Source organism: Halichoerus grypus, chromosome 7 (genome assembly GCF_964656455.1).
Source record: "Halichoerus grypus chromosome 7, mHalGry1.hap1.1, whole genome shotgun sequence".
NCBI lineage: Eukaryota > Metazoa > Chordata > Mammalia > Carnivora > Phocidae > Halichoerus > Halichoerus grypus.
In genome coordinates, this window is record NC_135718.1 from 26,098,152 (window position 1) to 26,122,687 (window position 24,536).

At 56.8% G+C, this 24,536-nt stretch overlaps 1 protein-coding gene across 3 annotated transcripts; it reads right to left on the reverse strand.

Moving 5' to 3' along the window:
• Positions 1 to 4,794: 4,794 nt before the first annotated feature.
• On the reverse strand, positions 4,795 to 19,336 carry TRIM8 (tripartite motif containing 8). 3 transcript variants are annotated; one of them, XM_036086704.2, is made up of 6 exons: positions 17,730 to 19,333; positions 8,610 to 8,705; positions 8,025 to 8,258; positions 6,994 to 7,025; positions 6,742 to 6,857; positions 5,581 to 6,389 (listed from the first exon to the last, which is right to left on the reverse strand). In XM_036086704.2, the coding sequence occupies exons 1-6, from the start codon at positions 18,297 to 18,299 to the stop codon at positions 5,782 to 5,784; spliced, it is 1,656 nt and encodes a 551-aa protein (XP_035942597.1). In that variant the 5' UTR covers positions 18,300 to 19,333; the 3' UTR covers positions 5,581 to 5,781. The 3 variants fall into 3 exon arrangements, with proteins under 3 accessions (XP_077933308.1, XP_077933309.1, XP_035942597.1); XM_078077182.1 differs by lacking the exon at positions 6,742 to 6,857 and having other exon boundaries at positions 4,795 to 6,389; positions 17,730 to 19,336; XM_078077183.1 differs by lacking the exons at positions 6,742 to 6,857; positions 17,730 to 19,333 and adding an exon at positions 16,622 to 16,692 and having other exon boundaries at positions 4,795 to 6,389.
• Between the last annotated feature and the right edge of the window lie 5,200 nt (positions 19,337 to 24,536).

The following is a 24,536-nucleotide window of genomic DNA, read 5'->3' on the forward strand; positions in this document are numbered from 1 at the left end:
ATACCGCGTGAGAGTCCTAGGCGCACGGCAGTGTGGCTGGCCCGCAGGAACAGAAGCGTTGTGAGAGGTATCAATGCCCCGAAGTGGACAGTGACAGGGACAAACCCAGCACTTTGCGTGCATCATTTCCTTTCTCCTCATGCCCTCCTGGAGAGGGCAGGAAGGGGCACGCAGCCGAGGCAAAACTCTGAGTCTAGGTGTACAATCCAGGCAGAGAGCTCAGAAGAGCCACCAGGGCACAGAACCACCTGGGCTGCTGAGGACTGACTCTAAGCCTACGATGTGATAGGTGGAGCTTGGGTTGCTGCAGCTGCTGGCGATGGCATGTGGTGTGGCTGGAGAGTCCCTCTCTGTTAGGCCCTGAGTTGCCCATTTGCATCCAAACCCCCTCCCTGCTCAGTGCCCTGCAGCAGACACAGATGTGGAGAGTGTCTAACGACAACATCCAACTCACAACCAGGCAGCCCGACATCCATAGGTCACATGACTCACTGCCCTCTCCCCCCCCCCCCCCCCCAGGTGGACCAGAAGTCCACACCATCCTTAACACTCAGGTCTTGGGCACCTGCTCCTGCATTTCACTCTTTACCTGCAATTTTGAGATGTCGCCCGTGCCACCGCTAACACCCCGTTCTACAAGCTGTTGCAAACTCTGCCACACACCACCCCATACATCTCCCTTTTCTTGCCTCCATGTAAATAATGAAAAATAATCTATGGCACTGAGCAGATGGGTTCTTTCTCAAGAAAGACCCAATTATTATTATTTTTTAAAGATTTTATTTATTTATTTGAGAGAATGAGATAGAGAGAGAGAGCATGAGAGGGGGGAGGGTCAGAGGGCGAAGCAGGCTCCCCGCTGAGCAGGGAGCCCGATGCGGGACTCGATCCCGGGACTCCAGGATCATGACCTGAGCTGAAGGCAGTGGCTTAACCAACTGAGCCACCCAGGCGCCCAAGAAAGACCCAATTATTGAAGATCTAGTGCAAGGGGAAGTCATAAATATCCCAGTTTGCTGCAGTTGAGAGGAATTAACCACACAGCAATTAAAGAAAACTGGTTGCCCATGGAGGAAACATGCAGACTTCGAGTGCAGAGCTCAGGGGTAAGCCTCTTGCCAAGGCCCTGCATCATAAATGCCAGGGACAGGGGATTTTAGGCAAGAAGCCCTGGGCTCTTGAAGGCTTCCCTCACTCAGCGGGTGTGATTCCCATATACCATAGAGAATATGGTAGAGATCAAAGCTCTATCCACCGGATTTCTATTTGTTATCTGTAAGAGCTTTCCCTGTGGAAGCTGTGTCTTGAGGAATTCAAGCAGAGAGTGACTACATCTTGCTCTGGAAGGGAAGAGAGTCTTTGGAAAGGGTAGAGTGTTGGAGGAAGAGAGAAGCTGCCGGAAGGTGATATTCTTGAGGCCAGCCCACCCCCTGGTCCAGATCTGTAACCTCTCACCTGATGAGCCCCCAACCCTGGCTGCCTTTGCCCCACTCTCTGGTCTGTCTCATTTCCTCAGCCTCCATGGACGTTTCTGGGGTCTTAGCCCTGAATCCTGGGGCCTTGCCCAGAGTATAGGGAAGGGGCAATCCAAGGGTGTTCTCAATTTCCTTCCTTCCCCTTAACTCAAGAAACAGGATTCAGAGGGTTCTAGAACCAGTACAAGGATCCCAGGTTCTAGAGATCACTGTTTCTAAGGCCCCTCCAAGGGAGAGTTTTCCAAAATCATACAGGGAGACCCTCACTGTAAAAGAGGGGCTAAAATGGGGTGGGGTCTGTCCAGGGACACCCGGGGATCAGTCTTCTACCTCCCTTTACCCCGCAGCCGCAGTAGGATCAACATCCGCCCCCCCCCCCCCCGCCCCCCGGCCCTTTCTTTGTAGGCCTAGATCACTAGGTTGGGGAAGGACATATCCTAGACCCTCCATCCACCCACCCCGAATTTACAGGACGCAGAGGTGGGGTAGGGAATCCCCCAAGGGGCCAGGCTCCATCTTGAAAGTGTGCCTCGGTTCTCCCCCACCCTCAGATAGGAGAAATTGAAGGTGTCTGAGGAAGTGGCATGGTGACAACGACAGGGCCTTGAGTGGGTGGGTGTGAACAGGAATGGAGGAACCCAGAAGTGAGGTTCGAAGGTGGGGTCTCGCCTCGGGAGAGGGGCCCGGGGCGCTGACTCAGCGGCGACGCCCGCAGGGTGCTCCCGGCTGCCCCACCGCCCGCCCCGCCCGCAGGGCGCCCTTTGAAGCCGGGAGGGGGCTTTGATCTGGGGTCTGCCCCTCTCAGCAGGCCCGGCCAGATGCGCTGGGGGCGGGGCAGAGGAGCCGACCACCCCCGGCCTCGCCTTCCCCGCCCCCCCCCGCGCCCCTCCCCCGGCACCGGGACTGTTTCCGGCTGTTGCGGGGCCAGCCGACCCTCCCCCCACGCCTTGCAGCTGTTCCCCAGCTGCGCCGCCCCACCCTAAAGCCAGCTGGGAGAGAGGCTGGGGGCGGGGAGCGGGGCGCAGCTGCTGGGCCCGGGCTGGGACGGGGAGGGCAGCGACATGAAAGAGCCCCGGCGGCGGCGCGGGTGGCGGGCAGAGGAAACCCCCCGGCGGTCGCCTCCCCGAGGGCGGCGCGCATCTGGGCCACAGCAGCCGCCGCCCCCCACCGGTGGGGTGGGGGAGAGGCGCTCCTGACACCCAGCCCTTCCCGGAAAGGGGAGGAGTGACCGCCTCTTGGGGAAGGCGGGAGGGCAGCGCCTGGGGTGCGAGAGCCGCTATCTCGGAGCCGTCCGCGGTGTGAGGCGCAGGGCGCGGCTGTGGGGGCCCAGGGGTGTGGGAGTGTGCGCACCGGGGCGGGGTGGGGGAAGGCCCCCTTCACACCTTCTGCAGGCCTTGTGTCTTGGGGAAGCTCCAGCTCTTTCTGGGCCTCCTGTGCCCCTGACCCTCTTGGGAGGTGGGTGACAGCTGCCCCTCTGAAGCCGGGGACAGCTGGGTGGCGGGCGACAGCTGGGTGGGGTTGGCTTCCCTGCTTCCCTGGCTGCCCGGGCACCCCCCGGCTGTACTACTGGCAACTGGCTGCTTTGCCCGCAGCCTGCGTGCCTGAGTGTGTAGTTGTCCGGCGTGTCCCGGGTGGGCTTCCGGAGCTGGGACCCGGTGGGGCTCAAACCCCCCACCCCACCAGAGTCTCCCTCCCTATCCCGGTCTGACTGATGCATCTGGAGACAGGGCCCCTCCCATCAGCTACAACAAAACTAGGCCAAGTGGGAAAGAAATTGGGCAGCTTTCTGTCTTGGCTCCCAACCCTTGGCACAGATGTCCTAGGGCCCCTGACAACCACAGAAAGGAGCAGATGTGAGCGGAGTGAAATGTCTGTCTGTCCACCAGCACCTGCCCCCAGGCATCCTTCCACCCTGGGCTGCCGGGGCACTGTGCTCCAACCATCTGCCCCCTCGCTTTAGCCCCAAACAGGTGCAGGGGAAGAGAAGGGGGCAGGCCAGCTGTTGTCATCCTGTCCTGGCTCTGGCTCCCAGCCAAAGTGGGGAAGGGGGAGCAATGAGGCAAGGGTCCACCCACCCAACATTGAGTCATTTTCTATTCCCACGGGATGGGAAGACAGAGCTTCTACTTAGCAGGACCAAGACTCTGTTTTGGTTTGGCCAGCCCACTGGCCAGGGGAACATGGGCTCACCATGCCCTCCACCCTGGGTCCTTACTTTTATGAGAGGGGGAATGACTAGGGCTGGGTGAGGCTCGGGCCCCTGGCACAGGACAGGACTTACCCATGGCTCCCTGCCTTGCGCTAGGCTTCCTGGGATAGGAGGCATTTGGGCCCTGATTCTACCCAGACAAGGGGAAAGAGAACTAGGCACCAGCAAAGGTTGCCCCTCCTACTGGTATGGAAGAAGGGCAGAGGCTGCTGTATGACGTAAGATCCATGCAAAGTGTTACACAACAAACCAGAGATCCCTTTTAAAAGATGATCCCCCCTGCCCCCACCAGAGGTGTCCTCCAGCGCCTCCTTCTACCCAGGGGTCCCTGTGACAAGCAGGACCCTAGCCAATCCTTCATGGCAGCACTTCTTTTAACTGGGGAGTTAAAAATACAGATTCCTGGGCCCTTGACGGCTCCCACGGAGTCTAAGCGGACTCTAGGAATCAGCCCTTTTAACAAGCTCCCAAGACACACTAGAGACTTTGAGCAGCTCTGCCAAAGGGGATGGGGGTAGAATGTCTTCTTCACCTTGCTACCCTACCTCCATGCCTCTCAGAGCCAAGGATTTTCCTGCCTGCTCTTTTCCTGTGCGCAGGGTGGGCCTGGGCCCAAGTCACCACAGGAAGCATGGAGCTGAGTGACTCCCCCAATGGGGGCCAAGGCCCAGTTAGACTAAACTACAAAAAGAGGGTCTGCTCTGTTTATGCCCAGGGCCCCGCACAGTGCCTGGCACTTAGCATGTGCTCAATAAATATTTGTGGACTGAAGGAGGTAATTTTGCAAGACTCACAGAAAGGTATTTCTTCCTTTGTCTGTCCTAGCTAAGAACATGCTGGCAGAACCTCAAAGAGATGCCAGGACCTATGAAGCAGGGGGCTGGGCCTGGGAGGCCCTCGCTCAGCAAATATTTGTCAAATGAACCCAAGGCTGAGAGGAGATGGAGTTAGTGCCTGACGAACTGACATTCACGGGCCTGGAACAGTCTAGACGGAGCACAGAACCAAGGCAAGGAAGGCAGCAGCTTCCATCCCTCAGTGCCCTTTCTTGTACCAACACCTGAAGACCCTGGGCCTGGGGGAGTGAGGGGTAAGAGGCGAGGCAGGGAGTGGGACTGCGCCATTATGTTTATTAGAAGGTTGGATTTCGGTGTGTGCTCTAGACAGATTACAGAATAAATACCTGCGCCTTGAGAACAGGAAGTCCACGATTCATACAAAGTGCTCACTACAGGAAGTTGCTGTGTCAAAATCCAGGCAAGGACCCAACTCGGGGCAGCCACTCCTCCCCCACTGACCTCAACAAGGGCTGTGCTATGGTTTTTTATTTTATTATTTCTTTTATTTCTCTTTATTATTATTAATATTATTATTATTTGCTTTTGCTGTGGTCACTATCATTGGCAAAGTTCCTTTTCCCCTTTCCTGGACATGGGGTTCCTGTCTTTAAGATTCCACTCTGAGGCTGAAGGTGCCAAAAGCTGCTTGAGAAGTGGCCTTTGAACTCCATCTGGGAGGATGTTGAGAAGAAGGAAGTAGGAGAAATCATTCTTGGTTTAAAGAAAAAAAAAAAAAAAAAAGCCCCACAATCTACAGGTCATTTCTTAGTCAGTGATCAAACTGCCCAAAAGAAAAACAAGAGGAGAAGCGGGCCAGTGGGCACCACTGGTCCTTCCTCCCAGGGCTAGGTGAGGAGGGCTGGATCCCCCGGATCCCCCAAGGCTTTAGGGGAAGCTGAGGCTCCTTCCAGCCACGGGGGTTGGAAGGGGAAGGAGTGGAAAAAAAAAGGAGAGACAGAGAGAGAGCTCAATGCCTTGAAGTAGACGTTTTCCCAACTCAGGGCCACCTGCAGCCCGGGCCAGCTCTCACTGTCACGTCTGCGTCCAGGAGATTCATAAAAAAAAAAAAAAAAAGAAAAAAAATCAAAAACAAAGCCCAAAACAAAACAAAATCCAAAAGGAAAAGACTTGGGGGGAGATGAAGGAGGAAGGGAGGGAAGACAGGAAGGTAGAAGGGCAGGTCTCTGGATGCATAATTCCCGAGCCACTGGGGGGCTGGGGGGGAAGATCCCCCAGTGCCCCCACTGCCTGCGTGGCGTTAGCTCGTCACGTAGTGTTTGGTGGACGGCTGCCCATACACCCTGTAGAAATCCTGGTGGCCAGGCTGCTGGGAGGCGTCGAGCCAGTCTCTGACCGCCAGGCCAGGAAGGGACTGGGGGACGGAGGGTGTGGGCGGGAGCGGGTGTGAGTACTCCTGCGAGGGCACTGTCCAGGGAAAGTGGCCGGAGCGGGGGTAGGGCTGGTGGCCACCGTGGTTGGCCACGGAAGAACAGTAACAGTTGTCCACAGAACAGACGAGAATCTTGCGGCCGCCATACTGGGGGAGCATGGGCTGCTGGGTGGCGGAGCCATTGGGATACTGTGATGGGGGGAACACAGGACTTGAGTGCACTGGTTGGGCGCCGCCCGGCAGGGCCACCAAGTGCTGCGTGGAGCTGCAGGGCCCCAGGGGCTGCCCTGACTGGCCCTCGCCGCTGGCTGTGCCCGCTGCCCCATATTGGCTGCCCACAGGGCCTGACGACGTCTCTAGGAAACTGGCCTCCGGGAAGGCCGTTGAGTGCTTGCGCTTCTCCGCCCCAGAGCTGCTCACGCCACAAGGGTACAGGGGGACGCTCTGCAGGAAGGGCACCGGTGTGCTGAAGGGGCCTGTGGAGAGTTTGGGGCAAAAGTCGCCAAAGCTCCCAACCCAAGCAACCCAGGCCTCCTCTCCCCGCTTTCTATCTACAGGCCCAAGCTCATTACATCATGCACGGTCTTACTCAATGCTGCCTACTCCATTAGCAGGTAGATAGTACTATTATTCCCATTTTACAGCTGAAGAAACTGAAGTTTAGGGAGGTAATATGGCTTTTCCCAAGGTCCAATAGCTAGAAGTGGCAAAGCCAGGATAAGAAGAAAAGACTATCTGACTAGGCCATGCTGCGTCTCAGAGAGAAGGCTCTGGCGTTCCTCCCTGCCCAAAGGGCTCTCTCCTTTCCGTTGAGGATACCACCCTCACCTTCTAGCATCTTCCGCAGCTGCTTCTCCTTCTTGGCCACCTCATTCAGGAAGAGCTTGGAGTTCAGGTGGCCGATCTTAGGGGGAGAAAGGCTGCTGCCCGTGCAGGTCTGGGTCCTGGGGGCAGTGGACGGGGCATCTGCTGTGAGGAGGTATCACGGGTGAGCCTGCCCTACCTCCCCCCCCGGTGGGCCTGGCCCTCCCTGCCCTCCCCCAGATGTGTTCCCCTGGGGGCCAGTGGCCAGCTGCTCACCTGTCCATTAGGATTTTCACAGACTTGGTGTTCTAGGGGGAGAGAAAAGGGTTAGTCAGTGGGAAAGGCAACATGGGAGAGCTGCCCCATCCTCCTTCTCCCCAGGCAGGGCTGACCATCTGATTCCAGCCAAAGTGTGGCAAGGGGGGAGGGAGTGTCTCCATTTCTAGAAGATAAGAATAGCTAACATTTATTGAGCGCTTACTATGTGACAAACACTAAAGTGCTTTCTACACATCCATCATTTTATCTACACAATATCCTAGGAGGAAGATGTTAGAGGCACTCAGTCTTTTATCCGAAATCCTTGGGGCCAACTGTGTTTTGGAATTTGGAATTTGTTGGATTTTAGAAGGGGAATATGGTGCCTGTATTATATATTATGTATTGTATCCATCATCCGATACATCAATGTTCCTGCAGCAAAATGTTTGAATACTTGTATCAAGCCAGATAAATAAAGACCATAAATTGCCAACATGAGTTCAGGTCAATTTTTTCTGTTAAATGAGTTGTCAGAATTTTTCCTACCAGTTTTCAGAGACTTTTACAAAATTTGGCACCGTCAGGGCGCCTGGGTGGCTCAGTCGGTTAGGCGGCTGCCTTCGGCTCAGGTCATGATCCCAGGGTCCTGGGATCGAGCCCCACATCCGGCTCCCTGCTCGGCGGGGGGCCTGCTTCTCCCTCTCCCTCTGCCTGCTGCTCTGCCTACTTGTGCTCTCTATCTGTCAAATAAATAAATAAAATCTTAAAAAAAAAAAATTGGCACTGTGGATAAAGGATAGTAGGTAGATCTGTATTATGCCCCCCATTTTATTAGTGAGGGAACTCCGGCATAGGGCACATCCATGACTCGCTCCCAAGCTCACAAGGCTAGAAAGCGCGGGGTGGGAGGGTTCTGAAGCCATGCAGGCTGGCTCCAAAACCCTGCGAGCCTACTGCTGGGGGCAATTCACTGGGGAGCCAAGGAGGGCAGGCTCCAGTTTAGGAATGACCCCCGGTCCCACCAGCCGGTCCCGGTCCCAGCCCACCTTCATGAAGCTGACATCTTCCGTCTTGTCAAAGAGGAGCTGTAGGGAGCCCAGCAGCTTCTTGGCCTCCTGCATGCGCTCCCCGAGGTGCAGCGCCTGCGCTGCGTTCTCGCTGCAGAACTTGGCCTGGGCCTTGTCCAGGACCTCCACCGTCTGCCGCAGGTCCTCATCCAGCAGCTGGTGCAGCTTTTCATACTGCAGCCGCACCTCCTCCTTCAGCTGGCTCACCTTCTCCTGCAGGCCCGGGGGTGAGAGCGGGCGGGAGGTGAGCCCCGGGGACCTCTGGCTGCCGCTCCCCCGCTCTCATAGCCTGGAAGGTAGAGTCTGGGACGCCCACCCCCCAGGCTGCCCACGGCTCCTGAGGGCAAGGTCCGACCTGCTCATTCCCTGCTGGTAGCACGGGGCTCTGGGCCGGCTACCCCTGCCACCAGTGGGGGCTCAGCCACCGACAGTTCACTAAATAACTGACCACGGGATTCTGGCACAGAGTTGACCACAGAACAGGTCCTAGCCCAAATAAGGAACCAGCCCGAGGCCCTGCACCCAAGCCTCCCCGCCCCATACCATGGGCTTGGGCTTAGCTACCTCCACCAGGCGCTTGTCCGACTCAAGTTTGTACAGCTGGTCCTCAATATCCTGCTCTCGCTCCTCCAGACGGTCCTGTTGCTTCATCAGCATCTTCTGCGGGGACAGGTGGGGAAGGGGCGTCAGAGGGGGCTGCAGCTCTATCCCCTACCAAGGATGGGTGAGCACCACCCTTCCCTCTAAGAACAGACTCACCCTATAGATTCTTTGACTCAGATGGCCTAAATTTCTGCCATCTAAACCCTTCTGGCCCCCACGCAATCCCAGGGGCCTGGTGACAGCTGTCTGGCCAGCCTGTTCCCAGGAACAGAAAGCCTGGAATAGCTGCCCACACATATCTAAACCATGAGCTTTCTGAGGGCAGGGTCAGGCCAGCCCCTGTTCTAAGTGCTTTTCCTGTATAGACTTATCTAATCACCCCAGTAATGCTATGAGTTAAGTACTATTATTATCCTCATTTCAGAGAAGAGGAAACTAGAGAGATTAAGCAATTCGTCCAAAGTCACACAGCTAGTACATGTCAGAGTTGGGATACAAACCTAGGTGATCAGGCGGCAGGGTCTGTCTCATACAAGGCATGCCGCCTCTCTCTGGGGAGCTCCATCTTAGAGATGAGTACCCTAAGATGCAGAGGGACAAACAGCCTTCCAAGGTCATATAGGCCCTCTGCCTAGTCCATAGATCTCACCCTATACTTGCCTTACCTGCATTTGGGGGCATCGAGGGCAGCTACCCCTTCCTTTGTTCTCGACGCTGAGAGCTAGGCCTCTAAAGTCCTTGCTAGGCGTCTCAGACTCTCAGGTGGACCCAGGTGGAAGGGAGACTCTGGCTCTCCTAAGAACCAAGGCCAGTTTGGTGGAAGGTGCTGAACCAAGCTGCTCTTCTCAGCCCCTAATCTCCTGTCTCCACAAGCCCTCCTCTCCCAGCCCTGCCCATCCTGGCTGTTCCATCCATCCTGTCATCCTCCCTCACCAGACATGCCTCTTCAAACATGGTCTCTTCCCGCTCAAGAGCCCTCAATGACTCCCTCCTTCCAATACTCTGGCCACGAAGGCTTTCTGACAACTTGACTCGCCCAGCCAGGTGGGCTGCTATCCTGTCCCCAGTGCCCCGTGCACATCCAGACTCCCTGCACGCTGCTGACACGATGCCCACAGTGCCCCCGTCCTCCCTCTGGCCATCCCTCAAGGCACAACTTAAGGCCCCACGACCTAGGCAACTTTCCACGGTCCACGCTCGACGTTTGCGCAGGGCCCTCCCCGTCCTTGTCGGGCGGGGGCCTGTCACACTGTAACCCCCCCGTCGCTGTGCCGCGCAGTACGGCAGCCGCGAGCCACAGGTGGCTATTTAAGTTGAAGCGAATGACAATAAATTCAGTCAAACATCAGTTCTTCAGGTGTGCCAGCCTGTTTCGGGTGCTCACTAGCGACCTGGAGCCAGGGGCTGACGTACCGCACACCACAGGTACAAACCTGAGCCTCATCACAGAGAGACCTACAGGACAACACTATTCTGTAGTCCGCCTCGTGAAGTGCATTCTGGTCTCCCTGCAAAGCTCCAAGCCTGCTGAAAATAGGGTTTTGCTGCTGTCTTTTCCCACCTCCCTCCCCAGCCAGGCCACACAGAGGCCCCAGCACCCTACAGATGCAGAACCAGTTGACTGAATAAAGCGATGGTTTTGCCTACAATATAAGGTTTGCAAAGCAGGTGGCACAGAACCTGGCTCACAGTAAGTGTCCACAGGGAGTGGTTCTTTTCCTTCCTCTGTGTGGGCCTCACAGTGACCCTCAAGTTTGACCTATGACCCCCCCACTCTTCACCCAGACCCAACTGGTTTCCTAGAGACAAGCGGCACCCATCCCTTCCTCGCTCCTCTAGCCCATTTTATGTTCGGGGGAAACCAAGGCCAGTAAGAGAGTTTGGCGACCTCGTTGTGAGCTGGTGGCTGCCCTGGAAACAAAAATCAGGACCCTGGGGACAGGAGGAGGTGGTGCGTTAAGGCTCTCAGGTTCTAAGCTGGAGAAGCCAGGGGTACACCGCCCCCGCCCCCGCTCCAACAACTTGACCCCTGACCTAGGACAGGACCTCTAAGAACCAGCCCCAGGAGACCTTGCCCTGCCCCCAGCGCTTTGTCCTTCCAGCAGGTCCCCACACCAGTCCAACATGCACAGGGGTCTGCTGTCAGCCTGAGAGTCAGAGCCTGCAGGGAAACAACGGCTGGGCAGTCCCGCATCCTCCGTGTCTATGAAGCTGCCCCCAGCACCCTGCGGCACTGCCCAGAACACACCCAAGCCCGCACTGCCACTGGGCCCGGGCCCCCCTCACGCACACTGTTGCACACAGCTACACATATACTTGCATCCTGCCCCCTACACGGTGAAGGCTGGGCCCCCTGAGGGCCCCAGACAATTAGGAGAGGCCTGCCATAAAGGCAAGGTCACCAGGACTCCCCTTCAGGAACATTAGGGCCTGTAACAATTGGCCCTCAAACTGTTGCCTTCTGGCTACTCAGAGAACAGGGCACACCCCTCCAGATGTGTCTCAGAGTCCAGGCCACTCTTGTCTTTCCAGTGCTCAGAATACCTGCAAGCCCAGCCCCCTCCCCAAACATCTGCGAACCATGGTCTCCCTGCCTAGCTACTTCTTATGACCAAACCCATCAGTGTCCGATTAGCGATGCACCTGGGGCTGAGTTCCAGATGAGGGGCAGGAAAGAGGCAGCCCCAGGTAGGTACCCAGACCAAGTCCCCCGGGGCCTGGAATGGGGGCTGTTGCACTCCCACCCTCCAGAGCAGTGGGAAGCCCCTCTCCCGCCCACCTGGAACCCCTTCAAGGAATTCATGGCTGACTCCTCAGGGAAGAGCCAAAGGAGTTACCTTCCATCCAGTCCTAGGGGGTGGAGCTCAGCCCTGTGCCTCTTCTTCTAGGCTTTTCTCAGAGCCTTTCCTGGCAGTACTTATACTCTGGGACCTTGCATGCCCAGAGCCCTCTGGGTTGGGAGCCCAGTCCAGGCCCGGCAAAGGCAATGGCTGCACTCTCTAGCAGGTGGCTGGGTTTCACTTCCCCTCCCCCCAGCTCAGAGGACATTGAGCTCCTGTCTCTGCTGCAGGGGTAGGTAGGGGAAGGGGCAGAAATGGGAAGGAAACCAGCCAAGGGTTGCCAGTCTTCATGGAGGGCTGGGAGGGGGGCCCAGGGGCCCATGCTGGTCAGCTCACCCTTGCAGGAACTGCCCTCCCTTGAGGCCAGATGATCTTAATCCTGCCACAGACAAAAGCTGGGGGAGGCAGGGGGGTGGGGGGACATCACTGTTACCTCAGGCACTGGGAAATTGGGGGAAGGGACGGGAATATTTACTTGCTGTCTCTTCCTTAGCCCTCACCTCAATTCCACCAAATGACTGAATCGGGATACTGAGAAGCTGGGAGATGGGAGAGAGGAAGCAAGACTGACACCCCCCTGCCCCGCTACCAGCAGCCTCGTTCCGTCCCAACGTCCAGGGAATTGCCGAGAGCCGAGGCCCCACTGCCCACCTGGGAAAAACAGCTGAGATAGGACCAGATTTTCCAGCTTGTTTCAGAGTATGGGCTCTCAGTGCAGGGGGTGGGGGTGGGGGCACTTTACAAACGCTCCCAGCCCGAAGTGAGTCACCTGGAGTGTGGCGCACCTCAAGGGGGCAGGCGCAAGAGCAGAGCAGAGCGGGGAACCGTGGGCTAGACCAGCAGCGCTGGAGGGAGCAGGCCTCCGGCAGGAAGGACAACGAACAATCTGAGGCCCGGCTCCACTCAGCAGCCCCTGGCCCTGATGGGACCTGCTCACTGCTGGCCCTGGCCCTGGCCCTTAGGACTTAGGCCTCTTGTGGTCTGCTCCTGGGCCTGTGAGGGCAAAAGCATCAAAAAGGCTCGGGGGCACTCCATTCCCATCCCATCACACCTGGCGGGGATGAGGAGCAGGCCCCAAACATCCAGACTCTGCCTTGAGCTGCTCCCTCTGATGCCCCTCCCGACTCAGAAAGAGGGCACTTATAGCCCCTTACGTTCCTGCCCCAGGAAAGCCTCACATCCCTCTGGAGTCTAACTGGCCAGGCCCAGTTGGCATTTTTGACGCCAGACTGGACTGGGCAGACGGCTGAGGCCATGGGGCCTCCAGGCTGCATAAAAGTTAATAAATAATAATAATAAAACCCTCAAGTCAACCTTGAAGAGAAGCAAGGTCAGGAGGGAACAGGGCCCCAGGGGTTGGGCCAGAGGCAGGCCTGAGGTTTTCAAACAGGGCCAGGGCTGGACCTGGCAGCCCTGGGGTTGTGGTGGCGGCGGGGAGAGGTAGGGGGGCAAGAAGAGGGAGCTGGGCTGCTACACACCTCTCTGCTCAGGCCCCTGCCCGGAGGGCCCTCATTCCAGCTCCAGCTCGGGCCGCAGCCCCTGCTCAGAGCTACCCCATCCTGACCTCCTCCCAGCTTCCACACCTGCCCCCCGACTCTCTCCCCGAAGCCCTCGTCCCAGGAGTACGCTGGCCTCCTCTCTCCCTGGGCCACAGCACTCTCCCCTGGTCTCAGAGCAGTTTCTTCCAGACACCCCTTTCCAGGCCTCAGCCCCTGCCTCAGGCTACCCTGTGGACCCCCGGGCCAGAGGCAACCAGAGACGCAGAGAGAAGAGGCTGTAGGGCAGGAGCCAGGGCGAGGAGAGCAGCGGCAGCTCGGAGACAAGCCCCGGCAGACCCCAGAGAAGGGTTCCCAGCTGCAGAGTGGAATTAGCTTTTGCCATGCAGAGAGCAGTGCTCTGGGGCGGCAGAACAAAGAGGCGAGAGAGAAAGCCCCCCTTTGTCTGGGCTTGAATGCCAGGCCAGCCGGGAAGGAAGGCTTTCCCAGAGCCAGGGATGAGGCCAGCCAGGCCTGCCTGCTCTGTCCAGGGCAGGGGCCCAAGCTGGGCCCACCTTCTGCCTGTGCCCACCCACACTGCGTCCAACACAGCCCCACAGGATCCGCCTGGCCCTCTGCCTCCAACACCTGCCACGGGCGGCGAGCTCACCCCAAGGGGAATTCCATCGTTTCAGCCCCTCCGCGACACCCCCACCAGTTGGGAAAGTCACACAAGACTCAGAGCCCGAGCAGGCAGCCACATGCTAGCAACATGGTGCTGACGGTCACGCACACCCACTCAAGTTCCAATCACAGGGCTGCGGCAAGCAGGCCACGCGGTCACCCGCCTCTCAGAGACGCACACTCGCACGCCTTCCTGACCCCGCAGCAACGCCCGACACAGCTACACAATCAAGGCAGTCACTCACACGGTGCCTTCGCAGAGATCCACGTGGGAGATAGAGAAAATGAGTCACATGCTGAGAGACACAACCAGACACGCGGGTTCCACTCAAGTGCGCACACGCACCTGCAGACAGACACGGACGCACAGCCACCCCGAGCTGCAGGAGGCCGAGTAATCGATAGGGCGTGCGTGACAGGCGCCTGGCTGTGTCAGCGGGATCCTGGGCTGGAGGTGGGGGCTGGGCCTCTGCTTGAGACTCCCCTCTGCCTGGGGCCCAGGGCCCACCTTCCCTGCAGACTCAGGATAAGGAAGGGGCACCTCACACACACCCCAGCTACCACCCCACCTGAGAGGTCAGGAGTATGGTTGGGGGAAGAGGGGCGGCGGAGCCTGGTGCTGCCTCAGTCAGCTGGGCCAGGGCAGCCCGCACTCCCACAGCCCACCCAGAGATACGTTGGGCCCCGAGACATCAGATCCCCTCCGGGGTCCCAGTGCAAGCCTTCCAACCAGGGGCAATGTGAGCAGCATAACCTTGGCCTGATCAGTGGGATCCCCACCCCCCTTTCCAGAGAACATCTCTCAACACTAAACCTACAAGAATGTGAGGAAAAGGGTTCTGGCAACATTTCCAGCCTTGATCTGGGGTCCTAGGAATGACACAGGTGCACAACTATGACCTGAACACACACACACACACACACACACACACACACACCCTGAATAGCTCCTCATACATATAACTAGGCCTTATCTTGCATTTTCTTTCCATGTTAAAGATGGTTATGAGGTAGGGATGCTCCCAGCTTACCCCAGTTCCCTGTTGCTCAGATGAACCCCTAAACCAGGGGGCTAGAAGAGGGTTTCACCACCTACAGCTGCCAGGCTCAAACCTACCTGGATATCCCAATTTGGGGAAGTTAGCCTCTTATGGCCCCAAAGAATGTATCTGGGGTCTAGGCCTGTCCCGAAGAGTAGTCTTTGGGGCCTACCCAGTGGATAAGGCTTCAGGGCAATGGGGCCTACACACTGGCTTCCCAAGGACAGAGTGGGGCAACCGAGTTGGCTGGCCTGTCTCTGGGTTCCCTGCTATCCTCCAGGCTGGAGAGAAGCCCGGCTTGCTTTCTTGCTGGGCCCCTAGTCCAGACGACTGGCCCATGCTTTTGAGTATGGGACTAGGGCCACTAGGGAGAGATTGATCAGTTTCCTATTTATAGCCAATAGGGCATTTCAGCAGCCCCCCACCCCCACCTCGGCAGGAGAGAAGAGGAAGCACAAGAAGAGGGGCTGTATTTTAAGGGCAGTTCTCCATGTATCTGCTCCTACATCCGGGAGAATTCTGTTGCTCTCCGTGACATCCATGGCATCAGCAGAGGCCCTCAGGCAAGGGAAAAAGAGGCCCAGGGAAAGGCCCCTCCCCCTGGCTGGAGGACAGGCAACGCAATGGGTTCTTCCATTCAGGTTCCCCACAGCTCTTCCCCTCCCCTGAGGGTGAGGCCCCTCTTCCTCCACATTCAATAAGTCCAACTCACAGTGAGTGGCGCTGGCCTATTGAAGGGTTTCCAACTCCAGTGCCCTGGGTCACCAGAGAGAATCCGGAGGGCTGGGGAGGGGGCGCTGGGAGGGGGATAAGACTCAGGCTGCTGGGCACAGATGCTGAGCGCACAGAATTGCACATCTGGCCCTGAAGCAACCCCACTATTTGTAAGCCTGCCCACACCAGGAGCAAAAATGAACACATGAACACACACACACACACACACAGGCACACACATGCATGCACGCAGCTGCTGACAAAGTTCAGCGCTTCCTTCCCATCCAGTTCCTTCCATGAGCCAGGATCAGGGACCTGCTGGTGGAAACCCCAGAATATACTCCGCATGCATGGGCAAACCACCTCCCCACCCCCCAGTCCCCAACTGTACAGACGAGAGACAGGTGCATTTAAGGGCAAAGCAGCCTCAGAGCCCTTGGAAACACAGACACATATCTAAAGATCCCCTCCTACTACCGAACCAGGCACAATTGTGTTTTCTCCGCACCCAAATGAAGAGCACCCCTAGCACTCAGACACAGTTAAGAGCAGAAGCGTGGGTGCAGGCACACATTCACTCATCACCCTGGCTGCTGCCCCCTCCCCGGGTCCTTTCAGCCACATCTCAGTCTTTCCCTTCCTGTCACTTTCCGCTGTCAATCCCAGGACAGAGAACTGGACGGCGCTCCTTCCTCCTGCCCCTGCGCTTTCCCCTCCTTCCCCGGCCTTTCCATCTTTCTTAATAGCAGCAGCTTCCCAGTACTGAGAAAAGTCTGGGCTCTGCCTGCCCTGAGTTGGGGGTGGACACCAGGGGCTCATCTGCTTCCCCTGGGCCTCTGTTTCTCAACTCCAGGGGAGGGGAGAGAATGGCCCCTCTCTCCATCCCCTCCACTTCCTTTAAGAAACCAGAGGTCCTGTCCTGGTTCAAAAACCCAGAGCTAGCCCATCCGATTGGAAACTAATTATACAGCAAATTTTATTTGTTATCCCTGCCCTCGGCCTGTGGTGGCCCTCCTGCCTTTTGTTAGTTGTATGTGTATGTTTTTTTAATTGCTAAACAGTGACTCATTCTGACTGGTCCCCCCCACAGGAAACAGGCCCCGTCCACAACCGTCCCCTGCTCAGAGCTTCCTCATACCCAAGCTCCCCACTGGCCTCGACTAGCCTCCAGGGGCCCCCACCCATTAAACACTCCCAGTCCAACCAAAGCCCAACCTCACCCCCATGATATCACACCCAGGCTCCAAGCTGGGGCTTCGAGATGGCTCAGTCTCAGGCCAACCCCTTCCTTCTGGTATGACTCAACCCTGAAAGCCAGGGGACCAGGGAGGGACCTAGGAGGAGCCCCCTCCACTGAAGGGGACGGAAGTATTGCCTCAGTCCAGCTCCACAGCCAGGCCCAGGGGCCTGAGGGGGAAGGCGGTCTTGACATTGGCTGCTGCCACTGGGTGTATACAATGGGAGGGGATGCGGTTCTGTAATCACCCCGCCGGCAGCCCAGGGGAGCCAGCTGCCTGAAACCAGATTGCAAGGCAGCTCAACCTTAAACCCACAGGATTCTTTTTCCGTCTTCCACTTCCCCTCCCCAAATGTGGGAGGGCTGTGATAGAGGGCTGGGCTGGGAGAAAAGGGCTCAGGGTGATGAAGACACATACTTTAAGGTTTGTTCATGCGGACGCAGGCAACATACAGAGGCACGCAGAGGGCGGTGATTCTCACACATGGAGAGTGGGCTACTGGGAATAATCAGAATGGCCGAGACACTGCTCACTGGTGCGGCTGGCTGTCCAGGCCTGGTCCAGATAGATACCAGAGTTCTGTTCTCCCTCCGGAAGCTCCCCTCCGCCGCACCCCCCCCCCCAGTGTGTTTCCAATAGGGCTTGAAACGAACATGGCTGCTTTTGTTTACTTCCTCATTGGTATGCCAGCATCATGGATCATGTCAGCCGCAGCAGCGGCACCAGGACACTCATTACATAAACAGCAGCTGGAGAAGCAGGACCTGGGTCACTGCCTTGGTGACTTCCCATAGGGCCTACAGAAACAAGGCCGGGGAAGGGAGCTGCGGAGCAGAACAGAAAAGCAACACCCGAACTCTACCCCTCACCTCAATTCTGTAAATGACTCAAGAGATGGAGCCTATGAGCACAGGTGCAGGAATGTGTCACGTAGCGGGGGACCCTTCTTCCCAGGACCTCGCCCCTAAACTTTCAGGGTAGAAGAGTTTGGAAGGGGGCCTCTGGCCTGATGTCACCAGAGTTGGCCTGTCTGGAGGGGTGGCCCCCCGGCGGCAGGGAGCGCGTGCGTGTGTGTGTGCAGGGTACTTGCCCGGATCTCATTCCTCCGGATCTCCACGTCGCACACCGAGTGTCCCTGATGCGCGCCGCTGTAGTAGCAGCAGTACTGGCACACGGCCACCTGCTCGGCCTCACAGTGGTAGAGGCGGTAGGCGTTGTGCTGGGGGCAGCTCCAGGCCCGCACGTCGTCCGCCTCCACCAGGAGGTGCCCGCGGGCGGTGGAGGGCTGCTGCAGGTGCGTCTGCACGTGGGACTGGCAGCAGGGCGCCTCGCAGCGCAGGCAGACCTTCTGCGCGGGCAGCGGGGGGCCGCGGCGGCAGAACACGCAGTGCAGCGCCGCCGGCGGCTTCTCCACGTGCAGGGCGTTGAACTTCTCCACGATGTTGGTGAGCTTCAGGTTCTTCTCCAGGCCCGGCTTCTGGTTGTAGGCCTGGTTGCACTCCGGGCAGCGCACCAGGCCGCTGTCCTTGGCCCACGCCTCGCCGATGCAGCCCCGGCAGAAGTTGTGTTTGCACGGCAATTGCACCGGCTCCACGAAGACATGCAGGCAGATGGGGCAGATGAGCTCCTCCTCAAAGCAGTTCTTCCAATTCTCCGCCATGGCGGCCGCGGGCAGGGGGCCCGGGCAGGCCTCCCCAACTGCCCAACTCTGGGGGTCCGTCCCGTGCAGCTGCAGGCCCGCCGAGCCCCGAGCTCCGGCCCCAGGCAGCCCCGACAGTCGCTCAGTCACCAGCGCCTTCCGCGCGCCTGCCCCCCAGAGGAGGGAGCCTCGGTCCTCCCGCCGCGCGCGCAGCCGGCTGCGTCTCCTCCTCCTCCTCCCGAGCGCCTAGCGGGAGGCGGCGGACTGCGCCAGGGCCGCGGCCGGGACTCCAGCCCTGGAGGGGAGCGCCGGGGTCCAAATTCCATATGAGGCCGCCCCCCCCACCCCGCCCCCGTCCGCGCGGCTAGGCCAGCGGCGGCCCGCGGCCTGCGCCCGGCTTCGCGGCTGACATTGGGGCGCGCCCCGCAGCGGCCAGAGCCCGGGAGCCGCACACTTCCTCCGGCGACGGCGGCGGCGGCGATGGGGCTCCCTCCGGGCTCGCCCGCGCAGCACCTCACTCGCCTCGTCCGGGGTCCGAGAAGCCGGGGAAGCGAGAGCTGCCGCGCCGAGGGCGGCTAGACCGGGAGCGGGCGGGCGAGGCGAGCTGGCGGTTCCCGGGCCGCGGCGCAGGCGCCCCCCGGCTGGCCGGCCGGGTGCGGGTGCGGGCTGCGGGGCGCAGGCGGGCCGACTCCGGGGCGCTGCGTGCGCGCAGGGGCAGTCATTCAGATGAAATTCCAGTCCCCGGCCAGAGACACCAGCCCGCCTCTGCCTTCCTCCTCCCTTCACAAATAGAAACGGAAGGGGGAGGGAGAGAAGTGGAAAAAAAAAAAAAAAGCCAACCAGAAAGGGAGGGAGAAGCCCCGGCGGTGCTCCGGCCTGACCCCCTCTTCGCGACTTCTGCGCTTCCCCGAGGCCCGGCGCCCCCGCCGCAGAGAGACCCCGCTCTCGGTCTCCGCGCTGGGCGGGCGCCTCGGCTCTGCCGAGGAAAACAAGGATTGATCAAACTAGAAAGGAATTTTTCTCAACTGCTAATGAACAGGAGGCTCGGCTCCCGGCCCTCCCCTCCCCCCCCGCCCCGGCCCTCCCCCTTCGCCACCCCGGCCTCCCTCCCCCCCACTTTCTTTTCTTCTCGGCCTCTGCTCCGGCCTGGAAGGCTCGGGGCTGCGGTCGGAGCCAGCCTGCGGCGGCGGGGCCGGGCCGAGCCAGCCGGGCCAGGCTGCCTCCCTCAGAGCCCAGCCATCTTGGGCTCCTGGCGGCGGCCGCGGTGGCCAGGGGTCCAGGCGCGCTCGCTCGAGGGTCCTGCAGCGGGCTTTCTCTCTCGCGCTCTCTCGCTCTCTCTCGGTGGGATTTTTTTTTTTAAGGGGAGGGCTGGCGGCCTCCCTCAAATTAGGAGAGAGAGAGGAGAAAATGCCAAGTCCCGATTTCTCTCCACCTCTGCTCCACCCACCCCGGTCCTTTCCAAAAAATAAAAAAAGATTAGAATTGGAAGAAGTCGGCAGAAAGGCGAGCGCCGGCGGCCCCCGGCTGCTGCCCAGGCGACGCGTCCGGGGCGGGCCCACGCCAGTCGCTCTGTCTGTGGGTCCGTTTGTCCGCCCGAAGCTTCACAACTGAGGGGAGGGCACTTCGGGCAGGGTCTCCGCAGCGGCAGTCGCCTCAGAGCTTTATCCTCAGATCAAAAAAAAGAAAAAAAAAAAACCAACACTCTCATCAGGGCCACCTTCAGCCATCTTGCGCGTATTATTATTATTTCAGGAATAATCTGTTTAATAAAAATAGCTGCGTCTCTAGCCCCCTCCCCCGCATTCTGGGCTCCCCGCCCCCTTTTAATAATAATCTCGATAATAAAAATGATATGCGCGCCGGGCAGTTCTTTTCCTGCCTCTGCTCGCTAGGGCTCCGGTTCTCCCCCCGGGAAGGGGGCGCGGGGGGGGGGCGCCGCTGGGGCTGGGGCAGGGGTGAGTCCCTGCTGCCGGTCAGTCGGCCCCCTCCACCTCAGCAGGGAGGGAAGGGCGCCCTCGCCGCTACCTCGCCGTTGGAAGGAGGGCGGGAGGGGGAGGGGCCGGGGCCCCGGCTCATGGGACCGGCTGGAGGGGCGCACAGGGGTCCCCGATCTTCCCGCCACCGCCTGGCCTCCGAGTCTGCAGCCGGAGGCGAGGGGATACAATGGGCTCCGAGCAGAGTGCGGCTGGCACGGTGGGGATGCAGGCGGGCAGGGGGTTGCGGTGAGCCGGACTCTTGAGCTAGAGCGGAGACAGGCGGAGGGTGGTGTCCCTACATCAAGGCCGGTCCCGCTACACGGGAAGGGGGCGGGGAGACCGGGAGGGGGACGGGAGGAGAAAGCGGCAGCGCAACGGCGGCGCCTTTAATCAGCACCCGCTGGTTCGGCCCACCAGGCACTGGAGACCAAGACCGACAGGGAGGGGAGGGGGAGGATAAGGGCGGGGCGTATTGTCCGGAAGTGCTGTTACAGCGGCTGAGGCTCCCGGCTCCTCCCCTTTTCGCCTGTCTGGAGTTGGGGCTGTTCCGGAGGCTGCTCCCGCTATTGGTCCCCAAGCTGAGGCTCCGCCTCTTCAAGGCGGGGCAGACCCGAGAGCCTCACGTGACTTGCACTTACTTCGGTACAATAAACACTAGGGTGGGAGGAGAGTTCCGCGCTTCTTAAAAGGGCGATGATGCCGCTGCGTAGTGGGACCACCTCTTCCTGAGCTTTTTCACCCGTAGCTCTTTTTACCTGGGAGGAAAGGGAGGGTTTATCAGTCTGCTCCTTCTGTCTAATGGAAGTGAGCAGGGAACTGCAAAGGTTCACTGTGGGGCAATTTCCCGATGTCCTTAATACTTTCCCCCACATATCTGACGCTTAAAACTACCAAGCAAAATAGGCATTGTACTCCCTCTTCTATTAATAAGGGAACGAAGGCTTAAAGAAGTGAAGTAGTCTATTGGAGGTCGATGGGTCAGTTGACAAATACTTAACAAGAGCCTGGAAGTGCCAGGGATTTTTCTAGGCCCTGGGAATTCCCTGGAGAACATATACCTAATAATAATAATACTTACTATTATTATATTATAATATACATTATGTATAAATATTATTATTATTAAATATGCAGGATAATTTCTGTGATAGAGAGTAAGGGGCTTACACAGGGTCCTCAGAAAAGTAGCATCTGAGCCACGACCTGAATATTCAGGAGGAGTCAGGCCATTAGCAACCCTGGGAAAGGGTGCTTCAGTCAGAAGGAGAAACCAATGGGAAAGCAATAGATTCGCCATGCTGCAGGGCAGAAAGGAGGCCGTGCGAGGGAGAAGACAAGTAGGGGCCAGAACATACAGGGCCTTGTAGGTCATGGTAAGGAGTTTAGACTTGAAGCTGGTTATGAGAAGCCCTCAGATTTGAGATATATTCTGGAAGTAGTGCCAACAGGACTAGATATGGGTTAGATATGGGGTAGAGGAATTAACATGTTAATAGGAATGGGATAGGAATGGGATCAAGATGTGCTTATCACTGTATATAGTATATCCTTATGAACTTTCAAAATGTTACCAGGTATATATAATTTTTTTATCCCTCCAAAATGTTTTTAAATGATTCTTAGGATTTGGGACTCAGCAAGAGTCTGCATGATGGTGCCATTTACCAAGAAGGAGAGAATTGAAGAGAATTAGATTGGGTGGGGAGACTTTTCAGGAGTTCTAAGTTAAATTTGAGTTGGTTCAGATATCCCAGTGGAAATGTTGCACAGATAATCATATATACAGACTTGAGGGAGGTTTGTACTGAAATTATAGATTTTGGAGTCATCAGCAATTACATTCTAAATGGTAGAACTGGGATTCAAATCCAATTCACAGTAACCAATGGGTCCCTGATCCTTCCATAAAACCAGAGTGCCTCTCTGCTCTAGGACCTCCATCTCCTTATTCCTGATTGGGGGGCTAATGTGGGCCCTTCAAGGACAGAGCCCCTGTGTCTTCAGCACTTTGCATCCCCCCACATGGGAGATCTTATGTTGAATGAGTGAATAAATGAATGCTTGCATGTCTGAATGAACAAACAAGGAGAAAATGGCTTCCAAGCCCTAACCCTTAATTGCATGCTCTAAAGATAGTACAGAGAAACAAGGTCTAGCTTGGAGCTGTTGGAGGGTCCTTCTCTGGCTTCCTCACCAATGCCCTCCAGGATAACCTAAAGGATTCCTTACATTCCTCACCTTTCTACACCGATCCCCTTAACTTGTAAGATATCATACTCTTCTGGTTTTCTTATCTTTCTAACCACAGACTTCTCCAATTTCCATCTCATAAATGTTGACAGTCCTCAGAGCCCTGCCCTCCATTCTATTCTCTTACTAATCTACACCTGCTCCCTGGAGCCTCTCACTCCTAAAGCCTTATTACTGTCTGTATACTGATGGCTCCCCACTCAGTATCTCCAGTCCAGAAGTTCACCCTCCTGGTTGCAGATCAGTGTAGCCAACCATGCTGTGCACCCGGATGTCTCACAGACACCTTGAATTCAATGTATTGAAAACTAAACTCATCATCCTCTTCACATTCCAGCCTGTTTTCCTCCACTGTGTCCCCCCATCTCAGTCAGTGGAACTGTCAGCTGCTTAGTTACCAAGCCAAGGATCAGGGAAGCAATGTTAATATCTCCCTGTCTTTCATCTCCCTTATCTATCCAATCAGGTGTTATAGATGCTTCTCTCTCTCTCTTTTTTTAATTAAAGATTTATTTATTGGGGCACCTGGGTGGCTCAATTGGTTGGGGTGCCTGGGGGGCTCAGTTGGGTAAGTGTCTGACTCTTGATTTCAGCTCAGGTCATGATCTCAGGGTCATGGGATCAAGCGCCGCGTGGGGCCCCCTGCTCAGCAGGGAATCTGCCTGAGATTCTCTCCCTCTGTCCCTCCCCTTGCTCACTCTCTTTCTAAAATAATATATTTAAAATTATTTAAAAAACATATATGTCAGATTGTGTCACTCTTCTGCTCAAAATCTCCCAATGGCTTCCCATGTCAACCAGAATAAAAGTCAAAGTTTTATAATTGCCTGCAAGGTTCTACACAAGCTGACCTCTGCATAAGTAATCTCCTGTTATTCCCCTTCTCTCATTCTGCTCCAGCCACACTGGCTTCCTCTTTCGTTCCTCAAATACACCTGGTGTGTCTCCCCTAACCCCAGGGTCTTTGCAGTTGCTCTTCACTTTGCCTGGACCATTCTTCCTCCAGGTGTCCCTATTGCACACTTCTTCCTGTCATTGAGATCCTTTGCTTAAATGTCACCTATGCAGGGAGGCCTTCCCTGACCTCTATATTTAAAAACACACCCCACACCAGCCCTATCTCTCCTCCTCTATTTTTTTTCACCATAGCACATATATCCATGTACTAAGTATTCTATTCTAAACAAATACTATCTCCCATCACTAAAATATAAGATCTGTGAAAGGAGGAATTTTTTTTTAATAATGTATCTCTGGTGCCTAGAACGGGACCCATCACATAGTAGGTGCTCAATAAATATTTGTTGACTCAATGAATGAGTTCCATTCTCTCCATCCCTATTGCTTCTACCTTAATCCAGTCCTACCTGGTCCTTGCCTGCAATCTTGCTCTCTTTCAGAATGTTCTCCATCCAACAGGCAGGGGGATAGTCCTCAAACGAAAACTTGATGCTTTAAAACCTTAAGCAATTTGAGCTCTCCAAATCCCAAGAGGAGTTTTGGGGCTTTTGTCCTTGTTGTCCTGTTTGTCTGGAGGGTTTCTGAAAATAAAGCCCCTCTTCTTTTGCCCTTCATCCTTAAGGATCCTTCAGTTTTGACTTAGATGCCACTTCTTTCAGGAAGCCTTTTTAAATCTTCCCAGACTGGGTTGGGTACCTTTTCTATGTCTGTGCCCTAGCATAGCCCTTTAATAAAGGCTTAACACTAATTGAGCAATGACTATGTGCCAGGCATCTCAGGTGTATTATCTCATATAATCCTTGCAAAAACTCTGAGAAGTGAGTATCCATCTGCAGATGAAAAAAACCTGTCTAAAGTCACACTGACAAGTGGTGGAGTTAGGGTAGGACAGAAAGCAGCTGACTGCCTTTCTCCTTTGTGGCTCTTCCTTGCAGATGTTTCCTTGTCTGTTTTCCCCACTGCACCACACACTCCTAAGGCCAGGCCTGTGTCCTGTCTCCCAGTCTCCCAGTCTCCCAGTCTCCCAGCATACAGCAGAGGGCCGGGCATACGTTTGTTGAAAGAAGGAAGG

Coding starts and splice junctions, on each gene's coding strand:
- TRIM8 (XM_078077182.1), bottom strand. CDS start 18,299: ATGGCGGAGAATTGGAAGAACTGCTTTGAGGAGGAGCTCATCTGCCCC. Junction 8,259..8,609: donor CGGACAAGCGCCTGGTGGAG/GTAGCTAAGCCC, acceptor CCGGGCCTGCAG/GAGAAGGTGAGCCAGCTGAA. Junction 7,026..8,024: donor AAGATGTCAGCTTCATGAAG/GTGGGCTGGGAC, acceptor CTCTCCCCCTAG/AACACCAAGTCTGTGAAAAT.